The sequence below is a fragment of the Zosterops lateralis genome, assembly GCF_965231275.1.
Source record: "Zosterops lateralis genome assembly, chromosome: 20".
Lineage (NCBI taxonomy): Eukaryota > Metazoa > Chordata > Aves > Passeriformes > Zosteropidae > Zosterops > Zosterops lateralis.
The window spans coordinates 4,779,333-4,793,364 of record NC_139780.1 but is presented as its reverse complement, the minus strand read 5'-3'; the positions used below and the strand labels follow the sequence as shown (position 1 = coordinate 4,793,364).

At 41.9% G+C, this 14,032-nt stretch overlaps 1 protein-coding gene across 7 annotated transcripts in view; it reads left to right on the top strand.

Moving 5' to 3' along the window:
* The window catches only part of CDK5RAP2 (CDK5 regulatory subunit associated protein 2), a 70,072-nt gene extending 57,218 nt beyond the window's left edge, over positions 1-12,854 (top strand). For all 7 annotated transcript variants that reach the window (XM_083875598.1, XM_083875597.1, XM_083875596.1 and 4 more), the window contains 8 exons: positions 162-283; positions 1,628-1,876; positions 3,123-3,212; positions 3,940-4,205; positions 6,638-6,784; positions 8,673-8,811; positions 11,728-11,774; positions 12,647-12,854. In XM_083875598.1, coding sequence (XP_083731724.1) covers positions 162-283; positions 1,628-1,876; positions 3,123-3,212; positions 3,940-4,205; positions 6,638-6,784; positions 8,673-8,811; positions 11,728-11,774; positions 12,647-12,706 — 1,120 coding nt within the window. In that variant the 3' untranslated portion in view covers positions 12,707-12,854. The remainder of the gene's footprint in view (positions 1-161; positions 284-1,627; positions 1,877-3,122; positions 3,213-3,939; positions 4,206-6,637; positions 6,785-8,672; positions 8,812-11,727; positions 11,775-12,646) is intronic.
* The last annotated feature ends 1,178 nt before the right edge of the window (positions 12,855-14,032 follow it).

The window sequence follows — 14,032 nt, the reverse complement described above, 5'->3', positions numbered from 1 at the left end:
GTGACAGGCACATGTTTAGCCATAGCCATTAGCATTAATGAGGGGCATGGATATATTCAAAAGGCAAGGGAAGAATTATGGAGGGAAAGAGGAATGGATTTTAGATTTTGAAAAAAAAAAAAAATCCGAATTTAACTTGACTGTTTATTGGGACTTAACAGGTTGCAAACAGAAATTAATGTGAAGCAGCATCAGCTCTCTGAGAATGAGAAGTTGCTGCAGTCGCTGCGGACTGAGATCAAGGTTTATGAGAAGCTGGAAGAAGCAAGAAGGAAGGGGACAGGTAGAAATGCACACTTGTCTCTGTACCCTTTGCCCTTGCAGCTCTTCCCTCTGAACATGCTCTTGTCAAAGGCCAGGAGGGCTGGGTCACTGTTCCTTTGCTTCTGCTTGTGTCTGCTCTGCAAAGAGAGCTGACACCCTGCTTCTCAAATGCTTTCTCCTTGGGGTGACTGCAAGACTGAGATGTGTCAGATGTTGCCTAGACACCCCCAAGTTTCCTTTATCTTTCTAGCTAAGCTAAAAACCAGAATTGAAGACTTAGTGGCTCAGGATGAGTTTCCTAGAGATCTTAGGTATTTACTTGTCATCTAAGAACCTGCTGCTGCATCCCTGCAGGTCCTACTTGCCCAGGGAGCTTGTGCTTTCTCTTGGCTGAAGGTGGAGGGAGAGGCTTCTCCCTGGGGCTGGCAGTAGGGCTGGCACTGCTTTCTGAATTAAATGTTTAATAATTTCGTGTCCACTTTGCTGTCAGTAAAGGTGAGGGGAGGACTGGAGCTCACCTTTGTTCTTCCTCCACCACGTAGCTGTTGGTGTGCTGAGGTAAAGAGTGGGATGCATTGCTGAAAAACCTTTACCACATCCAGCAGATTTCCCACTGGAGGTTCTTAGAAAGTTGATTTTTTTTCCTCCCTCCTGCTCCAAGTTGTGCCCTGCTGCCACTGGTTTTCCTGCCTGGCTGCAGCAGAAGAGCCCTGTTGGCACAAGGCTTTAAGGCAGAGTTGGCTCAGGGGTGGAAGGGATTCTCCTCAGAGAGTGGCAGAACCCTCTTAATGCAGCTGAGCCCCTTCCCACTGTCTGGAGAACACCCTGAGCAGTTGGATTTCAGCAGGAGAGGATGCATGGAGTTGTTTGTGTACTGATCTTCTGTGAGAAGGCAAACACAGCCCTTGCTTTTCTCAGGTTCAGATTTGTTCCTCTGGTTGCCAGGTGATCACTGTTTTCTTTTTCCTTTGGAGTATAAAATTAAACTCCCAGTTCTACTCCATCCCTCCTCCACACTCTGATGTTCCCCATTCCTTTTCCTTTCCCCAGACTATGCATTAATGCACTTCACATTTTGTAAATCCTCTTCATTCTCCTTTTATCTAATTTTTTAGCTTTTGGCATGAGACATAGTAGCTTTTATGGACAAAGTAAAAAACACTTTTCAGCTCTTTAAATCTTTCAAGGGTAGAAGCAATTAAGGCATGCTTTTTTTGTCAAACCATTATCTTAATGCTGTTTGTAGTTAATTCTTAATATTGAGCATAACACTGGCTATAACTTACTTGCTGAGTGTTCTAGTGGGTAATATTATTTTAATTGTTAGAGATAGTTTTGAGTGTTTCTTTTGAAACTGTCTCAGATCCCAGATGTGATGCTTCAGAAGAATTTCGGAAAGATCAGAACAATCCACTGGATTTACATGAACTGCTGACTGAAATCCAGAGCCTGAGAGTGCAGCTGGAGAGGAGCATAGACACCAACAAGTCTCTGCATGAAAAATTAGAAGAGCAGCTTTCCAAAGGGAAGAGAGAGGCAGTGGGGCCTGTGTCAGCTGTTAATATCAACTGCCTGTTGGAGACAGGCTCTCAGCCCCGTGCAGGACTGCATGGTACTGTGCTCTGGGTGCCTTTGGGGTACTGGATGGTGCTGTGCTCTGGGTGCCTTTAGGGTGCTGGATGGTGCTGTGCTCTGTGTGCTTTTGGGGTATTGGATGGTGCTGTGCTCTGGTTTGGGGTGCTGGATGGTGCTGTGCTCTGTGTGCTTTTGGCGTACTGGATGGTGCTGTGCTCTAGATAATTTTGGGGCACTGGATGGTACTGTGCTCTGTGTGCCTTTGGGATACTGGATGGTGCTGGGCTCTGGGTGCTTTTGGGGTGCTGCAGAACCTGGGCCTTGTCCTTTAAAGATGCTCTGACAGCCTTAACCAACATCAGCTCTCCTCAAATCCCTCTGCTGTTAGAGCTGGGCTGTGAAGTGCACACTGCACTGTCCTAGAGCCTCCAGGTGGTGCTTCCTTTGCATCCAAGCAAGGCATTTGCAGAGTGTCTGGGATGGGGGGGTGCCTGCAATAAATTGCCATAAATTTTGCTTACCTGGGGGGTTCTTTGTTCACTGCTGAGCTCTAGAGTGTTTGCTAAAGGGTGAATGTGTATTACTCAAGAATGATCAATAAGTGCACTAAATGGGCTCTGGATAAATCAGTTGTCCTCTCTTTGCCCTTGAGGGATATTTTACCTTTATTTCAATCACTGTTAAGTGATGCTGTTTTAGCAAATGCAGGAAAGGGTAATGTTTACACCCAGGGTTAGGTTATTGTTCCAGTATTAATGTGCATGGGATACAGAGGGCACAGGAATCTTCCTTCTTAAAGTGCTCTGCACAGTAACAGCTTTCCTTGCGTTCAGGTAAAGCCACATGGAGCAGAAAGATTCCTTGGAATGTCAGCAGCTGAGTTTTTTAGATGTGCTTTTCTCATAGGTGATCAGGGAATGTGGACGTTCTGAAGGAGGAGTATAGAGAGAATCTTTAGTCTGGTACAGCTGTGGAAAGTGTCCTACTTCTTGTGGAGTTAATGGGAATCTTACATTTGTTAGTCAAATATGTTCATCAGGACGTATTTTAGATTTTTTTAACTATGGTTTGATTTTGGGAGATACCTAGAATTTGGATAGATGCTCAGGTATCAAGGTAGAAGATCCATGGCATGATACTAGAAAAATTATCTGGTTTTCCCTGCTTCCAGAGTGCAAGTGTAGCATCAGCAGTAAAAGGAACTGAAGAGCTGTAAGGGGTTTTCTTTTAAATGCACATAAACATCTAATAATACAGCTTTCCTTCTCCCTTTTTATATGTAGAAAATCTCTGCAACTGCCCTGCTGCCAGGAGGAACATTTGTGAGCTGCAGAAACAGCAGAAGGGACTGTGCATTTCACTTGAGAAACCAGGTACGCCCGGAGAGAGTTTTAAGAGAAGTTTTTAGAGAACTCAAGTGCAAATTATTTTTTTTTTTTGTGTGAGGCTGAAAAACATCTTGGATTCGGTTTCCAGGAACCCTCTAATTAGGAGTCTTTTCCTTACAAAGTCCTGTACCAGGGTTTAAAAGATGAATGGAACTTGCAGCTTCAATCTTTAAAGATGTTTATTCAATTCCTTATGTCAAGGTCTGCGCACTGCCTAACACCCAGCTTAACATGGTGGAAGACACCTCTGCCAAAAAAATTCCCCAGGCTTAGTGCTCAAGGTCTTTTAAAAGTTTCTAATTAACTCTTAATTTCCAGTTAACTCTTAAAATGTACTGTGTTTACAGTTTTGGGCCAGTAATCAATTTCTACATCACCTACATTCCACCAATGTCTCTGTGCCACCGTTGCAGCAGAAGATAGAGTTGAAGGAGAAGAATTTAAGGCGCCGCCCAAAACTCTCCATCTTGCTCTCATCTAGTTCCATTCTAAAAACCCAAACCTACAAATTTTCAAACTAAACTACTATCTATTTTAAATCTTTGTTGTTTTCAATTCACCTATAAGCACTGGAAGCTTTTCCCATGGACTAAGGTCAATGGCAATGCTTTCCTGGGGTCCCAGCCAGGGTCTTGGACCCTGCAGGGCAATTTGAGGGGTTTTCCTTGTGCTCCTGGACTCCAACAAAAACTGACCAGTTTTTCTGCCCCAGGTCCTGATGCAGCCCCTAAGGATGGTGTGGACAACGCCTCCCTGTGCAGCAGCAGCAGCAGCAGCAGCTGGGGCTCCAGCAGGACGTGCACCCCACGCCTGGTGCCTGGGCATCGCATGTGGGCCGACAGGAACGGCCGCCACGTCCTGGGGCTCATCGAGGACTACGAGGCCCTGAGGAAACACATCTCGGAGGGGCAGCAGGTGCTGGCAGACATGGAGGCTTCTCTCAGGGAGCTCATCAAACTGCAGGAGCCTGGGGTGAAGGTGAGCACTGAAATCCTCTGAAGGAGGGGGGATTTTAACCTCAGGCGCAAAATGGTGCGAAGGGAAGAGTTGATTGAATAAAATTTTCCCCTTAGTTGAATTCAGCCTTTTCGTAACATCAGATTATAACTGTGCATTAGAGATTGACTGATATGCTGATGACGCTTGTTTCATATTACATTCATATTTCAGGGAAGATTTTTTTGTGTTTTTCCACTTCCTGGTTATCAGTTGAATATTTAAGAATACCATAAACTAGTCCAGAAACTCAGGGCGCCTCAAGCCTGGCACAGTCATCATCTAGATGGACTCAGTGTGATTCTGAGTTAGTTAATTATAGGCCTTTAAGCAATGTCACTTTCAGTTTTGACTTTAAGTGAAGTAAAACTGCTTGGTTTTGCTATGGAAATTGATGTTTGTTCACTGGAAATGATAAAAAAGCCAAACAAAAGCAGCAGCAGAAAACCCCAGGTAAAAATCTAAAATGCTGTAGAGAAGGTTTAAACTAGGAGTGTGTAAAAGTAAACTAAGAATAAAAATAATTAAAATTTTCATATAATGAAGGGTTGAAATAAACCCAGGAAATACGAGACAATTAAAAGAGATGTGATACAGAGCTGATGAAGTTCTTCCCTTAGTTGAATTCAGCCTTTTAGTAACACCAGGTTATAACTGTACATTAAAGATTGATGTATGCTGATGAGGCTTGTTTCATATTACATTCATATTTCAGGGAAGATTTTTTTTATATTCTTCCACTTCCTGGTTATCAGTTGAACATTTAACAATATCATAGGCTAGTCCAGAAATTTGAATATTTCATTAATAATCAAATACTGTCTTCTAGGACTCAGTGTATCATCCTTCCTTCATTCTCTGACTGTGTTAGCCATTCATGGTGCTCTTGCTGCAGCCTTAAGGATGTTTACCCAATAAAATGTTTATTTTGTCTGGAATAATCTCAGTCCTTTTTGTCTAGGATAGGAGAACTAGGTAGTGTTTACTTCTGCTGATTTCCTCTTACGTAATATTAATCGTTGGCCACAGTTAATGATGGCGTATTTGGGGTGGTTTGAAAAGACAAATTTGCCTACAAGCTTCAATTAAAGGGAAGGAACAATCTGTGCACGTCTGTGGCATCTAATAAGGAACGAAGGAACTTAAACCCCAGCAGGAAGGGCCTGGATCAGGCAGGGAAAACAGCAGCCAGTGGTAAAAATAATGAACCACTGGCATGGAGGGTGCTCAGAGACACTCACTGGAGGCAATTTTGAGGATAGATTATGCCAATGTTTAAAAAATCCCACGTAGTTCTTTCCTGCCTTGGAGAGGGAAAGGAATCTAAGTGTCTAATGAAAGTCCTTTTCACCCCTCTGATTTTATGATAATATAAATGCTGTAAAAACCTTGCTTGCTGCTCTTCAGGAAACAGAAGGTCTTAACTGCAGGGATAAATTTGTGCTACTTATTTTTGCAGTTATAATTAGTGAAGCTGTTGAAGGTGCAGTCTGCAACAATTCTGAAATTCTTTTTGTGCTATCACATGTGTGCTCACACAGTCAAATGATGCCTGAATGACACTTAAGACTCTCTGAAGTATCATATATTTCCCAATGACCTAGTTAACATACTGATAATGACTGAAAAAGTAATCTCTCTAAGTTTTTAACTTGTTTTGTTGGTGTAAAGATAAAAGCAGTAAGTTTCACAATTTGCAGTTTCCTATTGAGCTTTACATCACTGAAGTTTCAGACTACTTAGCAAATGGGGTATTTTATGTGACAGGAGGATTCTGGTTTGATAACAATGCTAAATAAATATTCAGTTTGTATCTTGCATGGGGCAGGAACTGCAAATGCTTTTCTTTCATTACCCTTCCCCCTTCTGTAGCACCATTGCTTTGGTAATTCATTTGCTCCCCTCACATTCTTTCCCTCCCCTATTTCACATTTATGCAATTTCTTCCATTTGGTTTTCTCATCTGTCAGCAGAGGAAAACATTTTATGTGTACCCTGATAGTTATTTTAGCATTAAATGGAACAGTTTAAAGGGTCTGCTAAGGAAGAAACATCTATAGTGCTTAAATTGATGTCTGTAATCATTGACTTTCAAATAACATGACACAAAATGCAAATGAAGAAAGAAGAGAGTTGCCAACTGTTAGCATGTGGCATAGCAAATCTAGTAAATATAATCTATTGTTAATCATGGTTATTGATTAGGATAAATCCCCTCCCTCTCTGAAATTCTCAGATAATACATAATTCAGCAGCCTTTGTTAACTAACAAATTAGTTTTTATGGCACACAATGGCTGTGTACATTATCTGAAATATAAAATCACACCAGCTGGATTAAACCCATTAATTAAGATTACATTTTCATAATGGTTCAAGTATAAAATACAAAATGTCTCTAATCCTGTGATGCAGGTACCAGAACAGGCATCCCTGCATGGCTTTTCCACCAACACTCACACAGTACAGCAGATTTTAGAGGAGGCTGCACGTTCCCTGAAGCTTCTCTGGAGAGTTTCTCTTCCCCTGAAAGCTGCTCATGGTACTGCTCAGGGCATTCAGGTACTGCTGGGCTTCATCTGGGCTTGACTGGGGGTTTGGGATGGTTTTTTGGACTTTGGGAATATCTCAGGAAGATGCAGCAGTTACAGATGGGTCATTTGGGAAAATCTTTGGAAAATCATGACCCCAGTCTCTGAACACATGGATTTAGTGTAAGGCTGAGAGTGTCCTGAGCATGTTGTATGGCCATGTGGTCATTTACAACATAGTTTGTAATAAAGATGAAATATTTAATCCTGTTACATGAGATTCAGGAAATCCAGGGAGTGGCAAATGCTCCACCTCAACAAAAGGTTTGGGCTCCTTGTTATTTGAACCAAATTCAATTTGATTATTGTGTGTATTGGTAAGAAGAGAAAAATCAGCAACTTTGATGTAAACTCAGCTACATTTTCTTTTACATTCTTCATGCCAAAGCTGTAAAAGGAGAAGCTTTTGTAAAAGTGTGACAAAACCCCAAGACAAGTTTTATGACACTTTAACTAAAGAGGATTGCACTATGCAAATGAATAAAAGTAAACTAAATGAGGAATGAAATATCTCTGCTGTCAGAATACCACCACTCAGCATTGAAACTGCTTCAAACCCTGGCTTTAAAATAAATCTGAAGTGATTTCACAGAGATTTTTGTATGTGTTTATTAAGGGAAGCAGGATATTTCTGAAAAAAACCCCCAAACCTCAAACTTGGGGAATACAAACATTTTCTATATAATTTCACAACATGAAATTATAAATTTCATAAATTCTGGTGTTATTTTTTTAGCACCCTTAAATATTAAAAAAAAAAATCACAAAAGCAGTGGGAGTGAAGTTTGCTGTCTGATACTTTCACTGATGTTTCAGCTCCAGATTTGGGATGCCTTGGCAAGAGTGTGTCCTTCCATTTTTATCTCCTGTGTGTAATCCATGCAGACGGCTCCATGCTGGCCTGGATTGCAGGGACTGAACGTCTCTCACCCCCACAGGGCTTCCAGGAGCTGGGGGATGCATCTCCTGCTTCCCTCTCACTGATCTGAACCTTCTGCAAGGCTGATCTTAATGCCTGTGTGGGGCTCTGAATTCCCAGGATGCTCCTAATTAGAGCCTAATAGAATCTTTTCTGGAGTTTCTTATCCAACACCCCCTGATCTTAAGGATGTTAGGTTACTCCTGATGCCTTAAATGGAGAATATGAAAGAATCTCTGTCTCTCTTTTGAAGTTTGGATTCTAAAGTGCTCTGAGTGTTCAGTGCCTTCTCTGCAGCCCCACAGGAGTTGTGAGTAATCAGTTCTTCTGCAGAGATAAAGAGTGGGGACAAATTCCACAAGTTTTATTACTTAACACTTTTTCAAGTGGCACAACAAAGAGAAAAGGTCCAAGCTTAAATCTGCACAAGGACCCAAATCAGTGACACTGCCAGATGTGCCAGGGCTTCTCATAGTCCTGTTTTACAAGTCACTTACCAGGACTTGTTTGAATTGCTGGTGAAAACTTAACCTTAACAATGATACTGTCAAATAATTTTGCAATTTAACTGTCCCAGTGCCTTTTAGCCCTGCGATAGAGGCAGATGAGCCACTAACAGAACACAAGGAGGAAGCTGGAATTCTGAACCTGGCAGGGCACTGGTCCCTTGGCACTGGCCTTCCTTATACCTGTTCTAGTTTGAACAAAAAGAGACATTCCTCAGTCTAATAGAAAAACTACTTGCACTAAATTCCAGCTGAGAATTGTAGTTGTATCACAGAAACTCATGTCATGGGGGTTGTGACAGGACTTCACTCCTTTGAGTTGTTGGTACTCCAAGGAAGCTTGAGGGTATTTGTACAAAAGTATTGAGCAATTCCCAATGTAGAAAGTACTTTTAGCCAGTAGTTTAATATCTCACTTTCTTCTCTCAATTCAGGATGAAGGAATGAAAGCAGAAATCTTTAGGTTACGTAAAAAACTGTCTGAGCAAGAGAAGAAGTTGCACAGCACAGTGAAACGCCTGCACTCCACAAACCAGCTGAAGGAAAACATGGAGAAAGTCATCATTGACCAGTGTGAGTGTGGGCTTTAATAATGTTTCTGATTTTATTTCTCTAGTCTGTGGCTACCTTTAAAATTGGTGTTCCCTGGTGTGCTGCAGCTGTGACAAACAGGCTCAGGCTGTGCTGAGCTGATGGAACCTCATTCCAGTGGGTAGAAGTTGCCCCAAACAGAAGATATTCTAGAGGATATCATGGGAAGCTGCCCATGGTTTTGCACAAAGCACTGATAATGTATCAATCCATGCAGCTGCCATAATTCCTACCTGGGTTATTCCACTGTGGATACTCCTGTTTCTGTTTTACAGCAGTTCTGGACAGAGGCAAAGTTGCTGTTTGCTGTAAATGTTTTCAGCCAAAGTTTTTGACATTGTTAAAATAGTAATTTTTGCCCCAGTCTTAATAAATGTGGAATTAGGCTTTTACATTTTCTGAGGTACTGCCCTGTAAGGAGCTCTGTCAGTGCTCTGCACCTCACTAAAAAGTGCAGGAGAACAAGTTCAGAATAACAGAAACAAAAGCTTGCTATGAGGAATTTTTAAAAGAAAAATTAGGGCATTCTGTGGAATTATATTTTACCCTTAGTGGCCCATGTCTAGAAAATTATCTGGAAATATAAAAACAAGTGGGACACAAGGGAGTATTGTAGCTGTGTTAAGCCAGGTGTCTGTTTGAAAGGCTCCATCTCTGCTGCTTTAGACTTTAATCACTCACCAGAAGAGATCTGAATGGAACTCTCCTCTACCTTCATGCTACAGAAATATGTGTGTTGTGGGAAGAAGAGTTCATTTTCTTCTGTAAAAAAAATAAAAATTCAAAAAATCTATTCTTCTCCCTCTGAAGTGGTGGGACTGAATGGCTCATTAGTCCTGGCTGGAGTGGCTCTTGTGTTATCAGTAATTAATCTAGACTGGAACATTTTCCACACCATACAAAGTTATAAAAATATCCATAATATTATATGTTACTCAAGTCAGTTAAATGCAATGTAGAGTGATAAATGTTATTTTGCTTCATAGCCTGTAATTTTTGTATCTAAGGCCCATATATCTTCTGCCTGCAGATTTTTGTTGTTTCAAGCACTTATGGGCTTCTGTTTGGTCACTTCTTTCAAAATTGCTGTATTATATGTGTACAAATTACTTGAATTAAATCATAAATTATGTTTTGTTCAGGTTGTAGAGCCAAACAGCTCAATTTGGGGTTGTCATGTAGAAATCAAAAGTTTTCTGTCTTTCCAAATAATATCCCTGGGGTAGATTGACTGGGCTGATTTGTCCAGTTGCAGTGTCATCTCAGGCACTCTGGGTCATTTCAGAGCTAGGCTGGCTATAAATCAACATTGATTTTACCTTTGTAGCCAAAATGTTGTCCCTGAGCCACCCCACCCACACTGCCCTAAAGCAAACTGTGCCTGTTGCCCTGAATTGGCTCACTTTATTTTCATGGCATTTAACCTCCTCTGAGTGAGATGCTGAGAAACTGAAACCTGCATTTTCTCAAATCTCTGTAATGCAAATCTCTGCTGGGAGAGGAGCAGCTGTGCCAGCAGTGCCACAGCTTCCAAATTCTCATCAGCAGCTGAATTTAATAGTTTTGATTTAGAAAAATCCAGTTTGCCAGGTGGAACGAGTTTACCAGCAGAGCTCTTGTGAGCAGTGAGCACTCTGCCTCACAAAAAAGACCTGGATGTGATTTTTTCCCAAGTTTCATTGATTATGGGAATTATGGATGTCGAGTTGCCTTTGTCTTAAAAGAGCAATTTCAAAATTGTTTCTAATTTGCATCTATACACAAATCCCTGGCCAAGCCCACAGCAAAACTGGGGGACCACCTGAAGCTGCTGGATTTTCTCTGGTTTTGAGGTTTCTTCCCTTCTCCTTTTGCAAGCAGGAAAGGAAAAGCACTGCAGTAGGTGACCTTGCCTGCCTTCATTCTGCACACATCCTGTTACCTGCCTGCTCCAGTGAGGATATTCAGGTTCCCTCTGTTATGTAGCTGAACATTCCTAAATATATTTAGAGGCAGAGACTGGAACATTCTTGTGGCTCAGAGTCTTCTGTGTTCTCTCTCTGGTGAGAGAGCTCATTGCTTATAAACCTCATCTGAACCTCTGAGCATGGAACAATGCAGTGCCAAATTGCAGTAATCTGCCAGGGGTGTAATTATCTCGTGACAGCTCTACCCTTGGAGTTGTTGGCTTCTTATTGTTGTAATGAAAAATCTTTATTATGGCTAAACTGTTTATTTTTGAGACCAGAATATCAAATTGGTGCTTGTGAGTGGTGCATTTCAGCAGTTACAGAACTGACACAGATTAGAGACTCACATATTTAACCTGACATTTCTAAATACCACTTCTGTTTGGAAACATCCCCTCCTCCATTCACAGGTCTCCTGCTGGCCCCACACAGACAGACTGGGCTGGATGAACGGAGAAAACCTGGAACCCTTCAGAGCAGGCCACTGTTTTTTGATTTCCCCATGGCACAGAGAGGTTGCTTTGTCCTTGAACCAACTCTTTTTGCCATCTGTCCTCTTCTCCCCCTCCTAACTGCCCTCCCCACCCCAGGCAGGATCAAACTGGAGTTAGACCATGCACCATCTCCCCTTAAAATGAGCAGAAAATCTTCCTGTATGGCTTGGATGGAGGGTGAGCATGGCAGGGGCTGTGCAGGTCTGGGGGGGCACATGCAGTGCTGAACTTTGCCTGTTTCACGTGGCAGAAAAACTTCAGAAACACTTCCAGGATGTTTAGGTTTGAAAATAAGATTGTGGAACACAGGGGAGCAGCAGCAGGCAGTGACATTCCAGGGGTGGCACTGCCCTGGACCTGCAGTCCTGAGGGAATCCTCCTGCTCAGACATTATTTCATATTTGGTCACTTAGAAAGACTTGCAGTATTCTTTTTAATCTCCTCTTTCTTTCCAGTGGTTTTAACACATGATGTCTTGAAGAAGGCCAGAGGAAACTTGGAAGTAAGTGAAATTTTTTGCTTGTATTCAGTTCCTTGGTTTCTACTTGTCAGAAATACACAGTGCAATGTCAGGAGTATTCTGCAGAGTTAGTCTGATTTGCTTTAGGTTTGCTCCCTAATCAAGCCTGGGTGACAGCAGTTTAGTGTGATAAATAGCCTGCTGTGTTTGATGGCTGAATTAGGAGTTTTATGACTGACCACATAAACACCTAAACCCTCTCCTTCCTGATGCTTTCCCTAGATTAATATTCATGTCTGTCATCATCTTCCAGCAGTTCATTTCCAGGAGATCACAGCCTGATAACCTGCACGAGCTCACACAGACACCCTTGTTAAAAGCTGGAGTCTGTGTCAGTCACTGGTGGTGCTTTTATTTTTTACCCACAGACCCACCAGGGGAAGGTTTTGGAAGCAGCTCTCTGCTGGTGCAGGGTGTTCAGTCACTGGGAGTGTTTCAGGAATCACTGCTCAAATTTGACTTCCCCCACAAGGTTCAGACTTTACTCCCAGAAGGATTAAATACATCCCTTGACTGTGAAATCCCCTCCTTCTCCTCAACCCCTCCACTCTGAATAACTGTACAATTTCAAATTTCCTCTAAACTTTTCCATGCATCCCTTCTCCTTCACCCCCATCAGCATCAACATTTCCCTCTGCAGCTGCTGTGCTGTTCTCAGCCCTGCCTGGGCTAGAAAGTGATGACATAAAACAATCTTTCTGCTTACAGAAGTCTTATCACTTTAATTTGAAGATCTGATGAGCACAGGAGCTCCTCTGTGCACATCCTTCTGCAGCAGGATGGGGTAGGGGCAAATTGAGGGCATTGAAGTACAGTACAATAATAATGATAATTATTATTGCTTTTCTAACCAGGTTCCACCAGCTGAGAATCAAAAATCACCTTCTTACACCAGCAAAAAAAGGATTCTCTGAAGGAGAAAGTTCTGCTAACAGAGACTGGTTTTGTGAGTGTTGTTTGCTTTGTGCTGCCTTAATATTTATTGATGTAAAAAATGTTTGTTCAGCTCTTTTAATGGAATCAGCCTTTGACCAAAAAAAAAAAAAAAGGACAAAAAAAGAAGACACCTTTTGGTAAATAACTTATTTAACATTTTCTGTAATGTAAAGATGGTTTTAAATATTTATTACAGAAGCAAGGTACTGCAGGTAATAAGGAAAAATCCAGATTTTTTTAAAGTTGGCACATTTGAGATTTTATATTTGTACTTTTCATGTTATAAAACTATTTGTTGTTGTAGTCAAACAGGTCCTGAAAGAACCAAGAATGTGATCCACCTTCCACTGTTTCTCTCCTGCTAAAAGAATGTAGGTTAAAAAAAATAATTCTGCCAGTTGTCATTGTTTTGTAGCAATGTGAAAAATGTTTAATATTTTAAAGCATTTTAACCATCTCTAGAAGGTTCTTCTGGAAACTGCCTGATGCTGGGCTTCGTGTTAGGTACTTAGATTGATGCTGTGTCTGAAAATGTTACTTAGAATCAGACGATTAAAATGAAAAATCATCACAAATGTGTTCGTGTTATTTTGTTTAAAACCTCAGACTTCGGGCATTACTGACCTAAGCAGCCACATCAGATCATTTATTTCCCAAGTGACACAAAGTGAACTGGGAAAATAGTTCAGTTTAACATTAACAAGACCATAAATTGAAGTGATTTTTGGTTCCAAAAGCAGAGTTTGTGGTGCAAGCATGACTTTATTGAACTGATTTCACACAAAACACGATATTTTTTTCCCCCTTAAGCTGATGACATCCCCATTGTATAAGGAAATTTGTCCTTGGCATCCAAACATTGGGGGTGGGAGATCCTAATACAGGATTGGGGTTATGTTGGTCCCTTTTGTAATGGGCTGCCACAGAACTCTGAGTCTGTGCTCTGAGGAACTTCCACCCAGCCCTGGAGCTGGGGTTGTTCCCTGCTCAGCACATGGGGGCTGCAGGGTTGGAAAGGACGTGAAATCCCATCCCACCCCACCCCTGCCATGGCAGGGACACCTCCCACTGTCCCAGGCTGCTCCAAGCCCCAGTGTCCAGCCTGGCCTTGGGCACTGCCAGGGATCCAGGGGTAGCCACAGCTTCTCTGAGCACCCTGCGCCAGGGCCTGCCCACCCTCACAGGGAAGAAATATTTCCTGATATCCAGTGTAAACCTCCTCTCTCTCAGTTTAAAGCCATTCCCCTTCTCCTGTCACTTGTCTCTCTGTCCCATCTTTTCTGTTTGCTCCCCTCTGGTTGTAA